The sequence below is a fragment of the Pygocentrus nattereri genome, chromosome 13 (genome assembly GCF_015220715.1).
Source record: "Pygocentrus nattereri isolate fPygNat1 chromosome 13, fPygNat1.pri, whole genome shotgun sequence".
In the NCBI taxonomy this organism is placed as follows: domain Eukaryota; kingdom Metazoa; phylum Chordata; class Actinopteri; order Characiformes; family Serrasalmidae; genus Pygocentrus; species Pygocentrus nattereri.
In genome coordinates this window covers 395,523-421,277 of record NC_051223.1, presented here as the reverse complement: position 1 = coordinate 421,277, position 25,755 = coordinate 395,523, and the positions used below count along the sequence as shown (strand labels likewise).

The 25,755-nt window shown below is 43.2% G+C and overlaps 1 protein-coding gene across 1 annotated transcript; it reads left to right on the top strand.

The window, feature by feature from the left end:
- Nucleotides 1-335: 335 nt before the first annotated feature.
- reep3b (receptor accessory protein 3b) lies at nt 336-23,511 on the top strand. Its single transcript, XM_017685062.2, has 8 exons — nt 336-689; nt 9,907-9,979; nt 17,455-17,531; nt 17,838-17,958; nt 19,090-19,203; nt 20,277-20,430; nt 22,240-22,376; nt 22,645-23,511. The coding sequence occupies exons 1-8, from the start codon at nt 658-660 to the stop codon at nt 22,723-22,725; spliced, it is 789 nt and encodes a 262-aa protein (XP_017540551.1). The 5' UTR covers nt 336-657; the 3' UTR covers nt 22,726-23,511.
- The last annotated feature ends 2,244 nt before the right edge of the window (nt 23,512-25,755 follow it).

The following is a 25,755-nucleotide window of genomic DNA, read 5'->3' as shown; positions in this document are numbered from 1 at the left end:
ATCGCTCCATTTCCGCGACTTTTTTGCGGCTCAGTTTTCTAATACTAAGGCTGCATGTCAGTAATGTGTGGATGCAGAGTGAACAGCCTGGGAACCGCGCGTTTAAAGACGTTTTTGTTTCGGTTATTCGTTCGTTTCCGCGCTCGATTCGAGTTTTACGACTAACCGCAGTTTGAAATTCTTGTTGAAGACGCTGCGCCGTCAGCCGAACGCCGCTCTGTGACGAACGTTTGTTTCAACCAATCGCTGTTAAGCACTCATGTAAACAAAAGATATTGACCAATCGTAAAGCAAGGGGCGGGCCCGGCACGTCAAATCGTCTCTGACGTCAATGCGCGCACCTTGCTAGCCGTGCGGCCCCGAAGCGGCGTCGTTTAGGCGGAGGGCTCGGAGCAGCTGAAGAGGCCGAGGCGGAGCTGGCTGCGGAGATCTGCCGTCGTCTGACTCGCAGTGGATGTTTGGCTTCTTGGAGGTTTTAAGGCGTTTTTAGGCCGCTGGAGCTCGGCCGGTGCTTCTGAACTTGCCTCAGAACTTTAGCCGCGGCCGTTGCTAAGCGAATAGCCGTGCTAAGTTAGCGAGCTAACCACTAGCCGACTGTCGGTGTCCCGGCTCGGCCTCTCTGACTTCTGTTCTCATGCCCTGCCGGCCGGAGGGAAGATGGTGTCTTGGATTATATCGAGGAGCGTGGTGTAAGTGGCTGTAAACATGTCTTTCTGCCCGCGCACTCGCAGCGCGGTCGCCTGGCGCTCCTGCTGGTTGTCAGCGTAGCTAAGCTAAGGCAGTTAGCTGCTGGGCTGGGTCCGGTGACCCACCGGGCTTCTTGCTTTAAAGCTGCTTTGTTGGGCAGACGGTGATGTGGACCGTAGTAGACGTGCGGGGCTGTTCGGGTTCTGTTCGCGGCGTGGGAGCGTGCGGTGCAGTTAGTTGGGTATGTAAGGGGAAGATGGCTGGCTGCTCTTTGTATATGTTGTGCGTAGGTCGTTCGCTCGTCGTCTGGCTGCGCCCCACAGCGCGCTGCTCACCAGTCAGTTGCTGAAGGAGCGAATGTGAGATGAGGCTACAGCTCAGGCCGAAGTCTGCCCAAAGACAGCCGAGGTGTGTGGACCCGGTCATCAGAGCTGGAAGAAGCATAAGGCGCCTTTTTAAAGCGACCTGCTCTGCCACACAAGCTCCTTTGTTGATGCTGGGCTTTGTCGTGCACCGTGACGTAGAGACAGCGCTATGTGCGCTTTAATCGCCTGACAGCCCGGTTGAGTTTAGTGATCACAAGATTCTGATTCATCTCTGTCTTTCAGGCCGTTTCCTCCCTCTGTGTCATGGATACTACCTTTATAATTCATGTTGAGTAGTTAGGTAAGCCTGGCCAGGCCTCTCCCCAGAAGGCTGTTTTACTCGCTTTACCTGCGCTCAGGAGCACCTGGAAAAAACCCTGTAACTCATGAAACTCCTGTGACTGCTCTGTGACTGCTCTGTGACTGCTCTGTGACTGCTCTGTGACTGCAGTAGGTTGTGTATGATGTTGGTCCAAGCATGTGCAAGAAGATCAGGACTTTAGTAGAAACCCTGTTTACTTAATAACGCACAAAAACAGAAGCCCTCTTATTGATTTTATTAATGATTTCCTAGGTATGGGCGATGTTGCACCATATGTCATGTCAAAATATTAATTTCTGAGCATGTTTTGGATATTGTCCGTGTTTGAATAACACTGACCAACTGCTTGTTTGATTACAAGAGGGCATTATTAGTGCTTTTTCTCTTTATTTAGTGTAGCACAGTGTATGAAAAATTAAAATAATTTGATTATTATTATGTGGCACACACGGTTGCCCTGTGCAGGGTAAATGTTGGTGGAGTATGTTATACGATTAAGAAAGGCCAGGTTTGGGGTTTTCAAATGAATGCCTTAGTAATTAATTAAGTAGTAGGTTACAGTCATACAAGCAACCGCTTGAGGTTGAGCGAGTAATGTTTTTCAGTAGGGCAACCAAAATCTTACACCGGCCAGTTTGAACCGTGTTTAGTCTCAGTCATAAGCAGTAAAGCGGTGGTAGGTTCTTGGCACTAAAACTAGCATGATTACAATTGATGGGAAACGCCTTCAAAGCCGTAAACGTAACACTGACTATATAAGGAATGCATTGGCTGTACATGTCAGCCCAGGGGCGCTTGTATCTCACCCTGAATGACTGGTGTCCAGCACAGTTTGGTGAACACCTGGATCACATCTGGCTTAACTCGTTTGTTAATTATCAGGTGTAATAAGTTTGTTAACGATGGATCTGAAACGAATTCTTCACGTAACCTGCACTGTATATTTGCAGGACCTTTGTTTTCCGCCTGTGCAGCTTTACAAATGTATATATTAGGTTTTGTGTTTTTGATTAGTAGTGGGAGGTAAACCAGTATAATTATGATCTGGATTTTTCCAAATTGTGGATATTGACCCCATATTGATATATTGGATAGTGGATATTGATATATGCCCCTAGTGTGTGTGTGTGGTGTTTTACTGCACGGATGGGTTAAATGCGGAGGTGGAATTTCCCCGGTTGTGGGATCAAAAAAGTATCACTTAATCACTTTAATCAAACCATGAAATACTATTACAGAGACCAACTCCAGGTCGAATGGTTGCGTGTAGTTACATTCATGCGATAATGAACATAAACTATGCTAGACTTGAACCAAGTTGGCAAAGGCCAAGAAAACAGTGTGACCCAAAAAAGACTATATTATCTATAATGCACTATATCATCACTGTGATCTGTCCACCCAGGAGTTGCGTTAAGGTGTCCTTAACTGACTTCCCTAACTTTCCAAATCTGACAGCACCGCTGGGGGCTCTGTTCCACATTACGTAAGATACTTCTGCAGTGTGTATGACCTGAATTTTAAGCATCAGACACACTAATGTTTAGACTAACGTGTTTCCTGCTATAAATATTCAGCTGTGTAGTCTTTTTTGGGGCTTACCTCAATCGTTCCTCATTTCCTTAATGCACAGACATGTTTTCTAATACAGGGCTGTTGATGAAAGGGCAGTGTTTCTGCTTAGTTCTGCCTTTAATAATGCAACTCCTGCTACTGCTTGGCTTTTAGACATGTTCTAGAGCACATGTCGGGCTCTGGTTCTCATTGGCCAAAACGCTATAGGCTTCGGCACACTGCCTCATTAAACACCTGTTTAATACCCATAAACTGAATTCGGAGCATTAGATGGGAGTAAATGCTGCAGCGCTTTGGCCTGGAGGGTCCCCAGTTTGACATGCCTGTTCTAGAGAAACAGTTCAGTAGGGCTGCACCGATACTGGTATTGAGTATCGGCCTGATACCATGCTCAGGTACTTGTACTTGACCTCATAAAAACAGACCAATACCAACATCCAATATGGATAGTTGGAGTCCGATCCGACAAACCTAATAAGTGTGTGCTGCTGTGCTGCTGTGCTAATGAATAAACAACTCAAGCTGGCAGCGGTCAAGAGTCTGCTCACACAGAGAAGCCTTAATGGCTTCAAGGCTGTCAGACACAACGTCGCTGGTCACTTTAAGCATTGTGGCCTGGCAGATTCCAGCCAGGAATTCACTCTATGGATTGATTTATTTATTTATTTTTACCTGTTTTCAGACACACACAATCATAGCTGCTTCCCCAATATGGGTGGAGACATGTAGGCTTGCTAAACAGAGGCAGGACAAAAAAATCCACATGTGTCCTGCTGTCTGCAGAGTTTCACATGGCGTGGAAGTGATTTCATACGGTGTGGGTGTAGACGTGTCCTCACACGATGCTCAAACATACAGTGTAATTCACCAAAGATCACACACTGTATGTCTGGCTTTAGAGTACATTTCACTACAGCTCAGCCAGCACATTGACAGACTTCGACAAGACAAAACCCCACAGGTGAGCTGTACAGGCTGTTGTAGACAGAGGCAGATGAGGAGCGTGAGAACAAAACTATGAGACGTACTTACAGCTGTGAAAAAGTGCTTTTCGGACATGGAACGAAAACCAAACGTAAACAACTGTTTAGGTTCATTGCACTCATGTGCACTAAGTACGACCCATTTTAAGTGGGTAATTAATTGTATCATATTTGTTATTGGTGAATATAAAAATATCCTCGGTCTGAAAAAAATGGTATCAGTACAATGTTCCTACAATTCATTTGGATTTTTAGTTTTTACCGTGAAAAAGCAGTTCTGTTGCTGGAGGAGGATGGAGTTTGTTTGCAAAGTTTGTGTTAATCTGGGAATGTTTGCTCCGTCTCATGGGAAGTGTGTGTGCAAAAGAGGAGGAAAGTGGCTATTATCAAGGGCAGCTCCTTGGAAGGAGTTGCTGATGTCTTACTGATGCTTTAGCAGATCAGACGTTCTGTAAGCTAGGTTCTCTGTTTTATGTTTGAGGAATAAGGTCAAATGATAAAGCAGAGTACCTCCATACTCTTTGTTAGGCTCTTTGCCTATTTAAGGAAAAAACAGGACCAGCTTTGTGAGCTGAACCAGATGTCGAAATGGAGGTTCTTCAGGTCTCTAGCTTTAGTTCATTATGGGCCCCCAGCATCTGGCTCTGCGTGGCGGCCTGGCCACACCATCGCCTGAATGGGTGTACCGTGTCTGTTTTTTTAGCAGGAAACTCCAAGTTGTCCTAAAACAGAATGTCAAGGCCTGTCTGAAGGTTTTATTTTTTCAGCTGCTCACTGCAAGACGAGGCCCTGTTTTGTTGAAATTGCTTCAAGAGCGCTCTCGGCAGGCTCCGTTTCCTCTAGGGCTCCAGCTCTAGGAAGGAGGGCTTCTCTCTGTGTAAATGACCGGTGATGATGTGCAGCACATTTATTTATATTGCATAGGGACCATGCGAGTTCTATTGTGGGACTGAAAGTACACAGGCACTCACTGGACACAAAAAACTTTTGACCAGGGCTTCCCTGTCCATGACTAAGTGGCCTGAGGTCAGAGCTTCGACGAAGCTTGGCAAGGACAGCAGGCGAGTCCCAAGCCCCACCTTCTGGGCGCCATCTCCGGGCTCGCAGTGAGGGAGCTGTGCGGTGTATTTGGGAGAAACCAAAGTGGTAATTCTCCTGTCACTCAGACGCTAAACTTGTTGGACTACTTGCAGACCAGGTCCAGATGGTAGGCCGATGTGTAGTCAAGACATTGTGCGGTGTATGCCTGTCTTTTATAAGGCAGTAACGCCCTTGTGTGACTAGGCTGATGGTAACTCTGCTGCTACTGTGGGAGAAGAGCCCCATAGAATATAATTGCCCCACCCCATGTAAACACTGGGACATGTGACATGTCATTGTCAAAGCCCCGTGTTTATGCCTTGCCGTGCTCAAGTCCCTTATAGGCCTTAAAACAAAGTTATTTATTAGTAAATTTATTTTTAGTTGCCTTTTGCTACCTAACTAATTAAAGAGTTAAACCAAAGGAAAATAAATACACAATACGGAAGTCAGAAACTCTTTCATTGCTCCAATTTCCCGTCAACATGGTTTATTCACGTTCCAGGTGGAGGACAATAATCACAAAACGTATATAACAAAAAATTACATCGCAACCTCCACAATAAAACATCAAAATGTAATATCAGCTTTTTAAATATTTAGTATGTCCACCTTTTGGCCATAATCAAGCTTCCATTCCCTCTGAGAGGCGTTCAGAAATACATTGAGAGAGCGATTTTTCAAGACCTCTGAAGTTCAGTCTTAGAGATTGGTTGCGTTTTCTGCTCCTTAGAATTCAGGTAATCTTAAACGCATTGTGATGTTGAGGTCGGGACTCTGGAGTGGCCAGTCCATTCTTCTGAAGAGCTTGCAGCACCTTTGATTTTCAGTTTGATTTTCTCAGTAAAGCCATCTTGACCACTACACATCCTTTCAGACCCATAATGTTGACGTCTTCTTGTCTTGGAAGGATGGACAGAAACACTGGTGGATTTTTTTCAGATCTGAAGCAAGGGTGGAGCTTTCTCCTTTCATCTTAAAGATGAAAGCTTTAAATACTCTTTACCTGATGGTGGCGTTGGTCTACCAGTTCTTTTTGGGGGTCCTATTTTCTCTATATCTTGTAATTAAAATTAATGAGGAAGCTTCAATGTTGAAAATTTAATTTTTTTCTAGTTAATAACTTTCCCCATTTGAATGCAAGCAAATTCTTATATATTTAATCTGAGAAACATCTAAAAATGTATATTATGTATTCTGCCTTTTTGACTGGAACTTAAATAAATGAAAGTGGTCTCTGAATTTTGCACGGTGCTGTGGGCAAGAGGTTTGGTTTTAGAGATTTTGTAGAATTGCTGTTTTACTGTAGTGTAGCTGTAGTGTAGCTCGCCTGTGTGAACGTCCATTCTTTTTGGCACGCTGCACTCGTCTGATCACCTTTTCCGTTTAAGGAAAGGCGGCTTTTCCTTCAAATCATTTTGGGATGTGTCATCATTTGAGAACACATGTGCCTATTGTCTTCTCATCACTGGGTTTTTTCTGTGTAAAAGCAGGGAAGGAGTTGTTGAACTGTGTAGAGTGATAACGTAGACCGAAATTAAGGCATCAGTGGGTTTACTGCTCTCTGTGGGATCACGAGGGCGTTGCGGCAGGTCACTGCTTGTTGTCTCGTCTACTCTAATCTGCTGTAGCACCGTTTGGACAGTATATCAAGTGCAGTAATTCTGTGGAGATTTCTGTGTTCGTTTTTGAGCTTGTAAAGTTGAAAGTAACTTGAATGAATTCTGTCATCGACTTTATCGTCTCTCAAAAAGTATGATGGTTCTACTTAATTCGGTTTTGATCGTGGTCAATAGAATAGAATAAAACTGAATTCATGCAACACAGCAGCCTTTAACAGCATAGCCCTTATGAGTTGGCAGAAGAACACTGGCCACACTTAAGCTGCTTTCATCCTGAAATACCGACTGCGGGAAATTCACCGCTGAGCTTTCAAGCACATTATTCCAATAGGATGCCTGGTGCAGATGCAGAAATGGAGTCTCCTGCGACAGACGGGGTCATAGAAAGTTAAAACGTTTTCAGCTTTTGCACGACGTGCTTTGGCCCAGCACAGCCAGTAGGAGAATAGTAGGCATGTCTGGTAGTTCCTGCTGCCATTGAAGAATCTAGAAAGTTTTGCCATGGGTGGCGGGTGAATGTGGCCAGTCACATTCTCTGCCCTGTAAAGCTGCACGTGCGCATCACTACCCAAATAGTTCGTTTTCTCAGAAAGCACTGGCGACTTTCACTCCCAGCTGATGAGCGCCGCACACGCTGTGAGTGGTGTGAAAGTAGCTTGACGCCAGCAAGCGCAGGGCATTAAAGTGTAAAAGCAGCTTTAGGCTGCGTTCTCATTACAAGGCTGCAGTGGCACAAATCTTGATTTGATTTTTAAAAAAGTTTTTTCTGCCTTAATGTGACGCAGATGTGTTTTTTTTGTTTGTGTGTGTGTTTTTTCTCTTTCATAGCTGTGTGGACAGACAAATCTGATCATTTCATATTCGACCTGAGCCACTGTTCCATGTGGTTCTAGGCCAGATAGATATCTGGATTATGGCCAACCGAGCTTACTTGGCATGCTCAAATCAGAATACGTGTGGTTTTTTTCTTTCATTGCGCACGCGCCATCGTTCAGTGTTAACGAGGCAAAATCATTAAATTTGCTGTCATTGCCAGTAATCTGTGCAAAAGCAACGCATCCATCATTGCTTGCTCTAATAGTGAACGGCTGTTCAGAGCAAACGTTTTACGATGAAGGCTTGTTCCGGTGTTGAGTTTGTTTGCTGTTCATGATGCGTGTGGATCATTCATGTGACGTTATTGATGAGGACGTGTGCATGCAAGGTGTTTCAGGGTGTTTCACTTACCTGCACAAATGTAAGAAAGATAGAAAGATGAGATGTGAGAAATAAATTTGATTTGAACAGTGAAGCTTGTTGTTATTGAGGACAGCCTAAGTTTGTGAGCCATATAAGATGGTGTTAGAACCTGTGTTTGTTCTAGTGCCGTGAAAGTGAATGGAGTAAATTTTCTCATTCAAAGCTGATTAAAACAATATCCAGATGAATGAAAAGTACCAGCTATTAACCACACAGATTCCATTAAATGAAGTAGCAGTTACATGGACCTTGAAATTATAGTGTTGCAGGTTTGGTGGTGGTGGCGGGGGGGATGGGGATGGGGAAGCGGATGAGGGGGGGTGGCAGCTTGTGAAAGACCTGGAACCATAGACTATTGTTGGAGCCCTGCAGCCTTGTTGTTTCTATGGCAACAGCAAAATAAACTGCTGCCAAGGTGGATCCCTGGATGTGGGCCACAAAGCAGAAGACTGGTAGAAAGTTTCGTGTTATATAATCGACACATTTGGTGAAACGCTTTCCAAACGAGGTTACAAGCGGTTTGGAAAAAGTCTGTTTTTCGTGATGTTTTTGGGAAGGAATCTGTGTTATCATGGCTCCCCCAGCCCTTCCTTCTTATTTTATCTTCAGCTTTTGCATCTTCATCAAGAAAGAAAGAAGAAAGACAAACCACATATGGCTTTGGACTTTAAAGCACTCTAAAAAAAATATGTAGTGGGAAATAACTGCGTCAGTTTTATTTACTGATGAGACGGTGTTTTTAGACCGGGCTGAGTTACTGGGTCACGTGGTCCGAGCCTATATCTGGCAGCAGAGCCACAGCACAAATGGTCACCCAGTTTAGCTGCGCTGGCGAGTCGAGCGCACTATCTCTGGCTTCAGAGTTTAGCGGGGGCACATTAGGCTACTGTATGTGAACCATGACAAGCTTGAGCTAACGTTCTTTGGCCCTTGCAAAAAGACAGCAGTGCTAGTAGCCGGGATGCTGTTCTAGAAGTACAACTTGGTGAGAATTCTGCAAATCTGTTTAAGCTGTGTTGCACTTGAGGCGCCGCTGATGTTACTAAGGTCAGTGTAATTAGTGGGGAAATGTCTAGGCTTGATCCCTGCCTGTAAAGTCTTTCCCGGCAGGCAAGAAGCGAACGCAAGCCATGACTTTCCCTCGTGTTTGAGGCTTTCCTCGTCTGTCAGTGCCACATTGATTAGCGCTCACAGTGCCGAACGCGGGTGCGCCGAGAAAAGGCTGCCCTTTCTCTTTCTTCATGATCCGTAATTTAGCTCCGTCTAGGTCTGAGCTATTGTTTGCACCATTTGCCCCCCGTGTTTGTGCCCCTTATTCCATTTAACTCCAATATTTATGGCTGTCCCAAAGAATAAAAGGGGGTTGTTCTGACACAACTGTACTGCCTTCATGCTTGGCACCTTTTTAATGCAGCAGAGTAACTGTACACTGTGCACTAATTGCTAAATGCTGCTTGGAAGCTTAAAGGGGGGAGGGTGGAGCAGGGAGACTGCTTTCACTGGCGGGTTCCACTGTGCATTGTTCCACAGGCTCACCCGCAAATTTAGCCGAGTGGAACATAATAAATGAGACTCAGCTGAGAGCTGCAGCCTACAGATGAAAGCCTGGCGCTGGGCCCATCTGCTGGCAGCAGAGCTGATCTCAGGTCAGATGCTCTCAGGTCAGATGCACCCAGCTCCCCACACCCAGTTCCCCTGCCAAAAGCGCACTGGCCTGGCCCGCATTAGCTGTACGTTATGGTATACGTTATGCACCCTGTGTGCAATATGCCACACATGAGACCTTTTGTTTCAGGCAGGCTCTTGTGCTTGCTCTCTCTTTGTCCATGTGCATGAGGGGTTAGTTTCCTAGCTTGCCTTCAGTAGAGGGGCAAAAAAAAAGGAAATCATTGTTTATTTTGTGAATGCAATCAGTGGGAGGAAATTCAGTGGGTGGCTCTCAATAGCACCAGACAGCACATTACTTGTGATCTTGTCAGACGGTAAATCATTCAAAAAAAACTAATCTCTCTCTTTCTTTGCTTTTACCACAGGCTGGTCTTTGGAACCCTCTACCCAGCATACTACTCCTACAAAGCAGTGAAAACCAAAAATGTCAAAGAATATGTAAGTAAATACCCTGTAGGTTCACTTATTCACCTTCTAACATGCAATCTCAATAGGATGTGGACTTGTGTGAATATTTATTTAAGAGGGGGTGCTGCTGCACATACTTGTTGATGATCTATCTGGGCTGACAGTGTTTTTGTACAAGCCCAGGCATGTGAGAAGGCGTGCGAGAGCCACAGGCTGTGTGACTGGATCAGATTGACATTCGCTCTCTGCATTGACTTGTGCTGGAGTCTTTGCCCTGCGAGGACCTGCTCTTTGTCCTTAACATGAGTGAACCAAACAGGTGCTGTAAAAATTCTAAATCAGGCTCCGCCGACCACAGCAATGTTTTCAGAAAACAATAGGTTGACTCAAGGCTCCCTCTGCATACAAACAACCAGGCCAATCTGCTGTCAGATATTTTGCATTGTAATATTTTGTACATGACCTCAGAATAAATGCCCTTTGCTTTATCTTTATCCTCTCTTCTTGATCTGTCTATTTATCTACAACCCCATTTTCAAAATATTTGGGACGATGTGCAGAATGTAAATAATAGAATGCAATGATATGCAAATCATGTAAACCATGTTTTTAAAGGATATTACTAAATACTACAAAGACAACATATTAAATGTTTTTTTGAAAAATATATGCCCACTGTGAATTTGATGCCAACAACACATTGCAAAAAAGTTGGGACAGGCTTGTGTTTACCACTGTTTCATCAGCTCATCACCTCCAGCACCTTTTTACCAGACCAGCTGCTGTAGTTTTGAAAGTTTTCCCATTCATGTTTGATCTAGGATTTCAGCAGCTCATCAGTTCGGAGTCTGTCTTGTCGTGCTTTTCATTTCATAATGTGCCAAATGTTTTCAGTGGGTGACGGGTCTGGACTGCAGGCAGGTCAGTTTAGCACTCGGACTCTTTTGATACAGAGCTATGCTATTGTAATACATGCAGAGTGTGGTTTGGCATCGTCTTGCTAAAAGTCTTTCCCTGAAAAAGACGTCATCTGGATGTCAGCAGTGTCCATAATTTCCAAAAAGTATTGCAGACTTTGAATCGTCAGACCAAGGAACACTCGTCCATTTGGCCTCAGTTCATGTTTTTTTTTTTTTTTTGTCAAGTGTTGGGCATAAAAAATGTGTGTATGTACATATTTGTGCAGTTCCTTCAGAAATGGTCACTTTACACCTCCACGTCAGTCATTCTTATCAGTCCCATTTGACCTGTAGCGCTCTTGCTGGTGCTGAGGACCTGGTGACTGTACCTGATGAAGCAAACTATCTAAGCAGCAGCATCTTTGTTAATTAGCATTATATAAGCTTGAAGTGTTTGTGTGTAAATACACTCGATTTCTGTGCTGCTGAGTGATGTAATTCATTGCAGTGTTTCTGAAATGAAGTCTCAAGGCTACAGCAAATATAGCCTGAACCCAAATGGTGCTATAGCCCACTTTTAGTGCAGAGCTAAGCTGGATTTCTCAACGTGTGTGTGTGTGTGTGTGTGTGTGTGTGTGTGTGTGTGTGTGTGTGTGTGTGTGTGTGTGTGTGTGTGTGTGTGTGTGTGTGTGTGTGTTTCTCTCACACTCTCACTCACTCACCCTCTCACCCTCTCACTCTCTCACACTCTCACCCTCTCACCCTCCCTCTCTCTCTCTCTCTCTGTCTCTCTCTCAACCTCTCTCTCTCTCTCAACCTCTCTCTCTCTCTCAACCTCTCTCTCTCTCTCTCTCTCTCTCTCTCTCTCTCTCTCTCTCTCTCTCTCTCTCTCTCTCTAAAATATCTTCGAGATGGGTCGCTGTATCTCAGCTCCAAAGTCACTACGAGCACGAAAGCCCTGATTCTCAATGGCTGATTACGGACACACATCCTTGGCAATAAAAGCTGCGATAGAATTTGTAATTTGCTTCCGATTTGGGTTGAAGCTTTGACTTTGCTTACTCTGGTTGGCACCAAGTACAACCGAATGGAAAATGGGTGGAAACATTTAATATGGTTTTTCATAGTTTAGTGTGACACAACTTGCATATCGTATGGCTCTTATCCAGGTCCCTTTCCCACCAACTAGTAGCTAACAAAGAGGCGAATAGGGAGCTTTAATGCGAACATTTGGAGACTGATGGGCGTGTTTGCGTTTAGAAGCACCGCAGTTGGTTTCCTCGAACGTTAAATCTGCAAGGAGACACTGTGGAACACTAAAAGCTGTGAAGATGAAGTCAGCTTGTCTTTCGAATTTTCCCGTTGCAGCTTAAATGGTACCTCGTTTATATTTTGGCGACTCAGGCAGAGTTTAAGGTGGAACGGGATAATTAGAACAAGAAGCTGGAGAGTAAGAATCTGACTGACAGTCGAACGTTGAGACATTTTACAAGAAACTATTGAATTTTGAGGAAAAGTTGCCAGAGATGGGAGGAAATCGACTGTAGCTAAAGCTTTAAGCAGAGCGAAGGAGGTCTGCGCTTTCGTTTATATTTATAGCCTATAGTAGCACATTAGCACATACTGATTAGCACATATTAGACATCAGATGTTGTGGCTCCCAAGGTGGTTTGATTTTTTGTTGAAAGGACAACACGGCTCTTCTTAACATTTGGGTTGTGGACTGCGGACCGAAGCGTTTAATGTAGAGGGTGCTGGTCGGTTTTTTTGCTTGTCCAGGTGTGTTTTTGTTATGAATTTGTTATGCATTTCCAGACTTCCATGTTCCGCCTTTGTGTTCTGTCAACATTGTGTAGAAAATTGATTTTAACATTTGTGAATCGATTCGGAATCATCCACATCCACAATGCATCCAATCTGTTCTTTTTCCCCTCCACCCCTCGTCCATGTAGTCACCAGGAGAAAGACATTACGATTTGGGCAAAATATTCATATTAATATAATATAATATTAGTAGGACAGAAGGATAGCAGCAAGAGTGAAAGGGAAGGTCTACAAGACAGCAGTGCGTCCTGCTATGATGTCTGGTTTAGAGACTGTGGCTCTGTCTAAAAGACAGGAGGCTGAGCTGGAGGTGGCGGAGATGAAGATGCTGAGATTTTCGTTGGGAGTGACCAGGATGGACAAGATTAGAAATGAGCAGATCAGAGGGACGGTGAAGGTGGAGCAGTTTGGAGATAAAGCCAGAGAGGCCAGGTTGAGATGGTTTGGACATGTGTTGAGGAGGAATAGTGGATATATTGGGCAAAGAATGTTGGAGATGGAGCTGCCGGGTAGAAGGAGAAGAGGTAGACCTCAGAGAAGGTTTATGGATGTAGTGAAGGTGGACATGGAGATGGTTGGTGTGAAAGTAGAGGAGGCAGTAGATAGGGCAAGATGGAGGCAGCCGAAAGAAGAAGATAGTATATTAGTATAATGTAATGTGTTTTTATTTTTATATATAATATATGAAAATATGTTTGTGTGTGTTTATTTATAGGTCCCAAAAAACACATCCACTTTTTTCTGGCTTAAAGCTTAAACGTTAATGTATAGTGCACCGAGTTTTTAAGACCGGTGGTTCACGTTGCAAGCCCCGTTGTTCAGATTAGATTTTTTTTGGTCAGATCAGATTTTTGTAATGTTGATGATTTTATATTCGTGTAGATTAGTGAGTCAAATTTGTCATTGTTCTGAAAAATCTTATGTGCTGAATCGACCCACAGGCACACATCCTAATCAATAACTCCACGTGATGAACCATGTGGGTCATGAACAACAAACAAACAGCAGAGCAAGGCTTTGTTGAAAAGATGACTTTGCTCTGAAAAGCTCACAGCTGTTCTTCATTAGAGCAAGACGAAAACAAAAAGGGCTGGATGCTTGTACTAAATTTATCATATCAACTAACTCTTTACAATTTCACTGCTTTCTAGCTAAAAGGTACAAGAGAAGTTATGAGTTGTGGTTATTACTGTTAGCCGAAGAGAAAACGGACACTTTACCTCTGTTTATCTTAGTCTTAAAGACTTCAGGTTGACTGCACTTCCAGTTTAACCTCAAACATAAGGAGCCAACAGGCGGCAGTAGAGTATACTTGTATGTAGGACTGGGCAATATGACCATATTTACCGCTACCGTGATCAATGCTGTCAACAGTTTTTCTGAGCTGGAATGTCCACTTGTAAACTGTATATGTGTTTCAAGTGACTTCAGTATTCTAAGTAATAGGCACTCAAGAATTAGGGGGGAAAAATCTGCTAATGGACGAGGAGGCCGCGTATCCAGGAGATCCACTTAGCTTGTATGAGCCCATGCAATCGGCAAGGCACGTTTCATTCATGTCCTACTGGAATTATTGGGATAGGCCCCACCTTTGTTTCACTTTTAACCATGACAAGTCTGAAAAACCCGCAGTAATAGAGCTGCATCTTTAAGCTTCCGCAGTGTGTAGCATGTAAACAAAGAACTAACTTTTTCGATTACCAAACACTAACAGGTTTGAATGTTAACAGTAACTCATTCGGTCTTTCCTCTTCTGGCTTTCGTCTTGACGCAGCTCAGACCAGCAAGGATAAGGTGTCGGCAGGTTACAGATGTTTATGCCATTCCCTAAAATGTTGAGCGATCAAACGGAAAGTGCGTTTCAGTAAACTTGGAGTTTCACTGGCAAAGCTTTGTCCAAACTGAAGAAAGAGCATTCCACCACGAAAGCAGTTTTTTGAACTCTCCAAACATGTCATGACTGTGGTTGCATTCGTCTTTTGGTGTGGACTGAAAGGCAAACCAGTAATTCAGAGACTCTTTTCGAATCATATCCAAAATAGCCTGGACAAATGATGCTTTGTGCCTCAATATTTTCTTTTCTCTACTGTGTAGTTCACTGGGTTGATGGTTTGTGCAGTTTAAAGGCAGTTCAATAGAAGTTCTGGCCTTCATGGTGTTTAGCCTGTAGTTTTGGATCTCCCACCCCACTGTATTGTAGTATTTTCTAAGTACGTGTCTTAGAGGGCAGTGTTTTAATCTGTAATACTGCATTATGATTCATACAGCAGTCGTCTGGCTGTGGTTGAGCAGAACTTAGCTGTTGTATGCAGACTAGGTGCAGAACCAAGTTGTTTCAAAGCTTGTTTTTTAGAGGACTGGGCTGTGAGTCCTCAGGCAGCTTTTGGACAGGAAAGGAATGCTTGTCTTGGACACAGGCCTACAGCTGAAGCTCTCTCAAACCCAGTTCTCTCATGTTACCTCGTCTGCAAGGTAGTACAGCCCAGCTGAAATTCTGCTTACATCCTGCATACTTCTCTAATGAAATTAATTGCTGACTTATAAGTGGGATTGCCCAGAGGATTATCACAAAGAAGGCCACCTGACTGGTTTCAGATTATCATTGTTATTATTACTATTTTGTGTTTTTGTGTTGTTGCTGCTGTTAGATGTGAAAGCAGTCCATTTTATGAGGCCCAGGAACTGCTCTGAGAGCTGTGCCTGTTTCACAGCAAGCTGATTTCGATTGACAGTTTGTCACCGCACACCAGCGATTCCGCCCGGCTGATGCAATGCATCGATCATTCTTGGACCACTGGAGGTTCACAGGGAGGTCACCAATTAAATGTGATGCCGCCTGTCAGGCCAGTAATGCGGCCTGTGCATAGATTCATTTTGCTTTGTTCAGCGAGGCTGAAAATATCACCTAATACCTCAGAGAGCCTCAGCCCAAGGCTGGGAGATCACATGATCGTCTGTGCTACCTTTTGAAATTGAAATGCTATAAGGAGTCCTCTGAAAGCCTCCCTCTGCTTCGAGCTGAGGGGAGAGAGAGGGAAGGCAGAGCATACAAAGCAGGCTCTGCCGCACCGAGAGAGGAGAGGGGGGTGACGGAGAGAGAGAAAATGAACGGGAGAACGAGAAGGGGGATGGAAATTAAAGTCACGGTCATAATGATTTTCTGTTACACTCGGCTGTGCTCTGTCTCGTGCCAGGAAGAGACGTGTGATTGGATTTACATTAGGGAGCCACTCTGTGTGGTATGATTATGCATTCATCCCACCAAATATAAAGACGATTCAGTGCAGGGTGGGGTTTTATAGTACTCTAAAGCTTGAGCTGCGCTCTGATGGCTGCAGATGTGGCGAGAGTTTTGATGTTATGCTGCACTAACGTGTTCATAATCACTATTAGAATCAATAGATTTGCTATAAGCGTGGATAAGCTGCTGTCCGCTTCAGTCTTGTAGGAATCTCATTGAATCTCATGGTCATGGGTATAACCGTCTATGCTTGGTCATGTGGCACGGATAGCACTGTTTGCTATATGTTCACATGCCATAAATTTCCAGTATTTTTCATACAGTTTCATTTATATTTACAACTTGAGCCTAAAAAAAGAAGACGTAGGTCTAGCTATATGGAGAGTGCAGTAGAGGTTGACGGTGCCTAATCTGTGACAGAGTGTTCTTCATACTGGTTTTGATGTAACATTGCAGTTTTGTGTGTAATCATAAGGGATGAACTGATTCAGCTTTTAATGATCACAGAACACCGACACCTGGCTGTGACCAACACTGATACCAATAACTGTTGCTGAAGCCCAAGAAAGGTGCTAGCTGATTATATCAAGGCATTTACCTCTTACTATACCTCAGCCGAGACATATAGTATTACTGTATAATATACATTCCATTACCCGTCTATGGGATACAACTGTGTAATTACTGTATAACATCATGTAATGCTTCACAATGATTCAATCCCATTAGGGCTCTCAGACAAATGTGATTAATTATGATTGATTGTTTAATATTTGATGCTGAAGAAATATTTTTAATGATGAGTTGACAAATAACTAATTAGATATGTGCATTGCTGTAGCTATAGCCTTGCCTTAGCTAGGGCTGAGTGATTTGGGGAACATATTCAATTGCATTTAGTCTGAGTAATATTGCAGCTACAGTTTAAATTCAGATTATTTTCTATAAATTAAAGTTCAGGGGTTTTTTTTTTTTTTTTTGGTTTTTTTTTATAATTGATTTAATATATACACCTTTTCTGGCTTGAGGCCTGACCCCTGAATGTACTGCGTGAGACTGCCAGTTTGTTGTGGTTGTGATGTCACAGCACATGGAGGTTTGGTTGCCTCTGATTGGTCGAACTGATCTAGAGGCAGTTCACAATCTCTGAGTTATGTTAAATTTTCTGTGGGAAAGACCGCATTTTTGATAACATGGGGTGTGAATTTAAACTATTTGAAACTTGCACTCTTTCAGCTCTGACCTTAAATCACAAGTGTTAAGTCCTCATAATCATAAGTGACAAGTCCTCTAACTGTTCAGTGCATTCACAGCACTATCATTTCTATACTCTGCAGCACCACAGCAAAAATAGGGCACCAAATTCTCCGTTGTTATTGCCTGTAATTCCAGTATATAACCAGTGGTAATTGGGTTTATAAAATTCATTAGTAATTGTGTAATATTGCTCAGTTATATTGTGCACTCCTAATAATTCTGTGCAAAATATGAATTCTTTAGTAAGCAAGGGCCATCTCCCTATGCGTCTCTCTTCCATGCAGGTCCGCTGGATGATGTACTGGATCGTGTTTGCACTCTACACTGTGGTGGAGACAGTCACAGACCTCACCATAGCCTGGTAAGACTGACAGCACAGTAATCATGCCCATTAACCTTACTGTGTGCTAATGCTTCATTTGCCTGATTGTGTGTGATTGGTGGCAAACTAAACAAACAAGTCATTTGATTTAGAAACTTGCTGGTGTTGTCCCACATCAAGAAATATCAGAAACACAGTCACGCTTTGATGAAATAGAGTTGCCTTTTTTAATGTGGGATTCCTGAAATCAATTTGTTGGAATAGTCTTAATGAGTGCAATTATGCCATCTGATTAATAGGATGTAATTTGGGCCTTGGTGTGTCTGTGGCTCTTTCTTTGTGAAGGTTTCCACTCTATTATGAAATAAAGATTGCCTTTGTGATCTGGCTCCTGTCACCGTACACCAGAGGAGCCAGTGTTATCTACAGAAAGATCCTACATCCTCTTCTGACTTCAAAAGAAAGGGTAATTCTGCTTTTGATTTATCTTCCCTCTAATGCAAGGTGTAATACCAACTAGCCATTAGTGCTATTAGTGATATTGAAGTAATTATGCTGGGATATTAAGCATGGCTTATCAGTCAGATTACATATAATTGAGCTCAGTGTTATCATTTTTTTTATTTGCCCAACAAATCACATCGTGTTGGTTGGCTTTTTGTTATTTTCCAAGATTAATGACTTCCTCGCAGCATCAAAGACCAGTTTTAGTTCAGGATTGCTTCTAGTAGTTTTGAAGTAATATGTAGTTAAACTGTCAGAGTAGGGAACGTGTCATTTTGTGAGATCAGCAATAGACGTGGCTTATTTGACTTTTTTTTCATATGGATAAATTTTATCAATGTATATATTGTTCTTATCACAACAACCCACAGACTTTGTCACCACAATAAGAAAGAGTCGGACGGTAAAAGAGTCGGACGGTAAAAGAGTCGGACGGTCCGACGGTAAAAGAGTCGGACGGTAAAAGAGTCGGGCGGTCCGACGGTAAAAGAGTCGGGCGGTCCGACGGTAAAAGAGTCGGACGGTCCGACGGTAAAAGAGTCGGACGGTCCGACGGTAAAAGAGTCGGACGGTGCGACGGTTAAAGAGTCGGACGGTGCGACGGTTAAAGAGTCGGACGGTAAAAGAGTCGGGCGGTCCGACGGTAAAAGAGTCGGACGGTAAAAGAGTCGGACGGTCCGACGGTAAAAGAGTCGCACGGTAAAAGAGTCGCACGGTAAAAGAATCGGACGGTCCGACGGTAAAAGAATCGGACGGTCCGACGGTAAAAGAGTCGGACGGTAAAAGAATCGGACGGTCCGACGGTAAAAGAGTCGCACGGTAAAAGAGTCGGACGGTAAAAGAATCGGACGGTCCGACGGTAAAAGAGTCGCACGGTAAAAGAGTCGGACGGTAAAAGAATCGGACGGTCCGACGGTAAAAGAGTCGGACGGTAAAAGAATCGGACGGTCCGACGGTAAAAGAGTCGCACGGTAAAGACAGCTGTAGTCTAAAATCAGGTGTGTCTGCAAGCCCCACCCCCAGACGGGATGTTTGTGCTGTTCCTTTTTTGTGTCTGTTTGCTATAAACTCACTCTCTCTGTTGTGCTTTAAGGAAATTGATGACTACATTGTTCAAGCTAAAGAGCGCAGCTACGAGACCATGCTGAACTTTGGCAAGCAGGGCCTAAGTATAGCAGCTACTGCAGCTGTCACTGCAGCTGTCAAGGCAAGTGCCGAACTGCATGACTGTGTGTGTGTGTGTGTGTGTGTGTGTGTGTGGGGACTTCAGCCAGCTTTTTGTTCTTGTGTCTTTGTATTAGTAATGTATGTAGTTTTGCACTTTGTATGGATGTTTTCTTAGACCGATGCTCCTTTTTCTTTTTCTTTTTTTTCTTTTTTCCTTCCTTATTGCGTCAAAAATCGACACGCTCTCAAGCACAAAGCCCCGACAAGATAGGAATAGAGCATCTTAATGGTCTTCATTCATAGGGAAAGGTCAGCGTCTCTCTTGCAGCTTTTTCAGCATTTAACCGAGAGCAATCTGTAATCAGGCTGATATCTTAATCAAAAGCTGCTGATTTATCCATTGTCCTGACACAGCCCCCAGCCAGAGGAGGAGCAGCAGCAAGGGAAGAGCATCCTTTTGAAACAAGGAGACAGAAGATGGTGCCCATATCATTCATTCATAAATGCTGCTACTGATCATTGTTTCAAAGGATGTTTTTTCTTGCTATCTTCTCCCTTTTTTCCTTTTTTTTTCTTTTCATGTTTTCTGCTCCTTCTTGAATCCTAACCTTGGTGTTGATCTCTCTCTTCTTACTTTGTACTGACATACTGTCCCATAGGAACTCTGCCCTACTGCTCTCTCCAGTGGAGGTAATGATATACAGTCTACAGCATGGGAAAGGATTTGCCATTTACACAGATGTTCATTTTTTTATGCTTTTTTTTTTCTTTTTTCCTTTCTTTTCAAACCGACTCGCACTTATGCTGCTAACTGCTAATGATCTCCCCATAATAGTACAGTCTACATCTGTTCAGTAAAGCTCATCATTCATTTACCCCTGCATACTCCCTTTCAAATTAATAGCAGTAGGTCCCCAACCTTCAGGGTTTTTTGTCTTTTGTTGTTTGTTTGTTTACAGACCTGTTAGTCCGTGGGCTGTTGAGGTTCACATATCGTTCATGAGCATGCATGCCTTTTCTTTTGAGCTTGCAGTAATTATTACGCACAGCAAGTTGTATGTGTGGAGGCATGCATGTATACTGCTTAATCTTGTGGGCTTTCTTTATCTGCAGGGGCAGGGTGCCATCACAGAGAAGCTGAGGAGCTTCAGCATGGCTGACCTGACCCAGATCCCACAGGATGAGGCTGGTGGCCAGCTGTACCCAGCCTATTACAGCTCCAACCCAGCCAGGAGAGGCGCAGGCACCACCCATCCTGACGGAGCCGGTACTGTCTCTTAGCTGACTGTGAACTCTGGCTTTAATGATTAACCTCAACGTTTCTCTCTAAACACAGCCCTCTGTTAGCTTTCCAGCTGAAAGTGCAGGCTATTGTTTCTCCTACGCTGGTGGTCTGTCGTTCCACACTGCCTTGAAGATTAATTAGTGCCACCAATGTAGGTGGTAAATATGAACCAACTTGGCATTCTCCACGTCTAGCCTCGTCTAGCATGATGGAGAGCGCTCTGTGCTGCAAGAATAAACCCACAGTGCTTTTGCGAGGCTGTTTTCACCAGATCTAGCAAGCTCCTGGAAAGCGCCATCATTGCCGTCTATTCCATGCTCTCGCCAGCAAATGGAATGGATTTTTTATTTGTCTCAAGCGCAAAGAGGGTAATAAGCAAAGGCAGCACGTTCAGAGCATGAAAGGTCTAGTGGAGCTTTGTGCGAAGATGTGGTCGGGGGGGTGCAGTGAGCCACTGTCTGAGCAGAATACCTAATGTACTCTATCTCCGTATGCTAATGTGCTGGTCACGTTTGAAATTCTACCAGCATCCAGGTCATTTTCATCTCGATGGCAATGAAGCCACAATAAAGCGAGCTGCTTCAAAATGCCACTGCCTTTCACGAGAAAGAGACAGCCAAGGTTGCCTGCCGATGAAGCAAACCGCTAATTGTGGATATTTTTTCTCCCTCATTTGAAAAGAGAAAGGAGAGACAAAAGGGGCCATGAGTGTGTCATTCAGCCGGCCATCATTAACAGCCCTGTTTTGATGTTTGTAGAGCAATAGGGGTCAGCTGAGGGAAAGCAGTCAAAGTGCCTTTTTATGGATCTTTCTCTTTGTTCTTCGCTTCAGACGTTCACTCCACCCTCCCCACTCCTGCAGCCAGTCACATTCCTCTATCACTCGAGGCCTGAGGTCTTGTGGCTGTTCAGGACAAAACGGTACCGGCTATTATTAGATATAACAGAAACCCACAACATGGAGCATCACAGGGTAGAGCCCAGCTTGTATTGTACTTCAGGCATGTAGCCTTTTTTCAGCACTCTGAGGCAGACAGATTCGCAGGGAAAATGTCAGACTACCCTGTTGCTTATCATGGCTCAGCTCCATCTGAAATATTTCTATAGGCGCAATAATTCCAAACCAACTTCTGATTAGATTTTTTTTTATAGCTTGTGTCGCAAACGGCAAGAATAGCTTTGGAAAATGAATTGTGCTTTTCCTAAATCCAGCGGAAGTTGTTCTGTTTCACTAATGAAAAACACTTGTGGGGTTGTGGAAACGAACAAAGAAAGCTGGTGGCTGGGGAGATGACTGGTTTCTGTATCACTTGCACCCCCTTGTGGTCAAAAGGTAAATGTATAAACCCTTAAATGTATTTACAGTCTCGGTGTATTGGATTTTGGTATATGGTAAAAGCTTGGCCAAATGGTGGAATGGTAGTAAACAAAGACATTTCCTTAATGTTTGTTAGAAAAACGTAAGCATCTTGTCACAGTGCTTCATTAACTTCATCTCTATAAACATGCGTTTTCAGGTAACTCTGCACTGCAGGGCAGTGATCATGAGGCTATATGACATGTATAAACCCTTTTTGGGTGAAGTGATATTAGAATTGCCTAAAGCAGCCGTTATGGTAACTGATGCTTGTTGAAATAATACTTTATGAAAGTTGTTGTAAGCATCATGTAGCCTTAAGAATGACTTTCAGTGAAGTGTTTTTATGGAAACCTTTTGGTTTAAATAACCGCTGTGCTTTCACACTGGCAGTAGATGCTCATGAGATGGTACTTATGCTTTTTTTCTTTCAGAGTACTACCAGTATGAGCCGGAAGAGCGGACGGACGACGAAGGCGAGGCTGTATTCTCTGAAGATGAAGCTGTGACGCAGCGTGGTCTCAGACGGTCTCAGAGCGTCAAAGTGTCTCGCTCCAAACTACGCAAAGACGTACGAGTCTTTGATATTAGCAGCTGACATGGCATGGTTTTGAATTTGCACACTTACTTCTGCAGTATGGAATTCTTACTAGAATTGAATGCATCTTGCTTTATTTTTCAAAGCTCTGTAAGATGATCTGGATCAGTTGTGTTCGGGTCAATCAGTCTTTTCTTGATCAACTGTGGTGATCATAATTGTACATAATCTGTGAGGGTACTAATTTTTTGTCATAACTGCCACGATTCTGTCGCACCTAATGATCCTGTATCTGTTGCAGGCCCGTTATGGATCTCTGAAAATCAAAGGGAGGAGGAGGCCAGCACTGAGCAACATGACGTATACCAGCACTGAAAACTGACCAGTGACTACTGACCCAGAAGAGCTTTATCTACAGAAACCTAATGAGTGTTAATATTCACCTCTTCTCTTAATGGCTGTGGGTTTCATTCTCATGCTGAAAATCCAGTATGTTTTTTAATGCAGCATAAACACAAATATTTATTTCTGAATATTGAGTGTAATCAGATGCAGGTGTGAACATCGTGGTCATATATGTGATGTGGAATTTCAGGGGCTTTTCTACTCGTAGGTTTTTTATCGCATGAAATGACCTTTTATGAATTTGACATTCAGTCTGGACTTTTAGTATTTTTACTATTTTACTCAGTGCGTAAAGCTAGAAGTGCATTTCCTTTGGACGTGGGTTTTATACTGTGTTGTTTGTGTCTGTTGTGCTGCCTTGTTATTGTTATTACCTATTTCAAATTAGATTTTTCCAGTTGCTAATTATCTTATGCAAAAATCTTGATGATACTGACTCTTGAATATAATCAGACCAAAAGTGCCCCTTACCATTAAAGGAAAGTAGTACTAAAGGGAGTGAAGGGGCGTCATGCTAAATATTTGCAGAAGGTCCTGTTCTGCTCTTGCTGATGGTACCTTTTTGCACATTTAGATGTTTTGTCATCTCGATGCAGAATGTACAGAACACTGATCTCAGAGGAACCCCACGTGTTCTCTTCATATACCAAAGTGTTCCAATCTACTACATCTGGCGCTGGAAGTGTGGAAATGCTTGGCTCAATGTTTAGTCTTTAATTAATGTGCTGGTATGATTGAATAAACTTCAGAGTTTGCGGTCAAATTGTCTTTTTTTTCTTAAAATATATATTTCTTTCATATTTCTTTAGTTATTTGATTGCAATGGGTAGTAAATATATTTATAATATTATACATTTTATTAGCTCCTTTTGATCTGCTTTATAAAACACTGCTCATTAGTCCAGACACTAATGCTGAGCTAAGGCTTTGTGTCAAACTCTTCTGCCATCCCAGAGTTAAGCTCCTTTTGTAGTGACAAAACAAATTGTAAATTGGTGCGAGTTGTGCGATACAGGTCAAATATCATATTGCAGTTTTGTTTCCACGTGTCATCGTGATGTGCCTTGAAAATACACGGGTGAACCCATTGCGATATAAGGCGCAATGAATCGTCACTTTTGGAACAAAACCACCTCCAGTTTTGTCCCCCCATCCCAGGCCAAGTGCAATGAACCTAAATCTAGTTGATATATCTAATATTTTTCTGTTTAAGTTCATTATATTTTAAGATTAGCTTATTTCAAGACATTTTCCCCTTTTTAGTGATTTTAGTCAATTATTTCACTATATTGCTAGATCATTTGTTTCAAGTAATATATATTATCTATCAGATTTGATTAAGTAATTGAGTATGATTTGCCTAATTAAAATCAAGTAGAACATCTAGAATAAATAAGTTTACAGCGATCTCAACATGTATTAGATTAAAATATTAGATATGCTGAATAGATTTACTTGCCCACCTGTCTAACCAGGAACACACTACCAATCAAAGCCCCCCCACACTGATCTGACCCCAGTGATCAGGTCCTGAATCCGTGGAGTGGTGTATGTAAGAACTGGCGCAGAGTAAATAGACGGTGTGGTGGTCTGTGGGGAGTGAGTTGGGAAGTGTTGATGTGATTAGGATGAATGGAGGAGTTGACTTCAGAAACAGCCTGACGGGGAGATCTGTCAGCAGGGCTGCAGCTGTGTCTGCGCCACACTCCTCCCAGGCCTGCACAAACCTGTGAGGATTAATAAGCCCATATCTGAGACATCTGTATTCCCACTGCTCACTGCAGCTTGCTGAACCGTGCTCCGTGCGGCATCTGCTAAACAATGGGAGGTGGTGGTTCGCTGTGAAGTCCGGGCTCCGAGAACTTGTCTTTCAGCCAGGAGCTGAATGGCTGATTGTATAGATAAAGGCACAGGTGTGCATGAAATGAAATGCCTGTTATTCATATGAATGGATAGTGTGCTGATCAACGTGTGTATATACTGATCAGCCAGAACATTGAAACGATCTCCTTGCTTCTTCTCACTTCTCCACCTACCATATAAGAGCTCTTTGAAGTTCCACAATTACAGACTGTTTCTCTGCGTACTTTGTTAGTACCCTTTAAAGCTGTTCCTTAATGCAAGGACAGCCATGGGTCCACCCCAGAGCAGGTATAATTTGGGTGGTGGATCATTCCCAGCACTGCAGTGACGCTGGCATGGTGGTGCTGGAATAGACAGCAGTGCTGCTGGAGCTTTTAGACACACACACTGTCCACTCTATTAGACTCTCCTGCTTTGTTCGTCCACCTTGCAGATGTAAAGTCAGAGCTGATAGCTCATCTGCTGCTGCTGTTTATGTCGGTTATCCTCTAGTCCTTCATCAGTGGTTACAGAGCGCTGATCATAGTAACAATGATAATAAGAATAATTTCATGATGGTGGCAGCTCTGCAGTGCTTTGCAGATAGATGCAGGTGATTAAGCTTAACAGTAATACAAGAAATTATAAGTATTAATTTAGAATTATTTAAGAAAATGACTTATGTTGGCCATGCAATGGATATTTTTGGTTGGTGAATTATTCTTGGTCCAGCAGTAACACTGAGGTGTTTAAAAACTGACCCAGGTATTAAAGGCCTCTGAATCTGAATCAAATCACAAACTTATTCTGGTTGGTCACTGTTTATCCTATGGTGAAACATGACCCTGATGGGAGAGTGACAGAGCCTAGCCAGCCCCCCACCCCACCCCACCCCCAACAAAGTACTATTGTATATATTAAAGTTAAAAAGTTCTTAAACATTGTTAGAAAAAACAGCAAATACCGACATCCCTGGTCGCCAGCAAGACCAGCATACTGTCGCTGTGCAAAGAAAAGTGTTTCCACAATGACTTTACAGGAAAAGGCAAAAACGTCCTTTAGTTTTAATGTAAGTTAATGTCAATAGATTTTCTACCAAGCAATTTTGGAGTAATTTCTATTGGACCCTTATGAAATGTACACAGTGTGAAAGGAAGCTGCTGCG

Bases quoted from the DNA above. Each gene is read 5' to 3' on its own strand.
- reep3b (XM_017685062.2), top strand. From the start codon at position 658: ATGGTGTCTTGGATTATATCGAGGAGCGTGGT. The intron at 17,532-17,837 runs GTAAGACTGACA...TTCTTTGTGAAG, and splicing joins ACAGACCTCACCATAGCCTG to GTTTCCACTCTATTATGAAA. The intron at 22,377-22,644 runs GTACGAGTCTTT...TATCTGTTGCAG, and splicing joins GCTCCAAACTACGCAAAGAC to GCCCGTTATGGATCTCTGAA.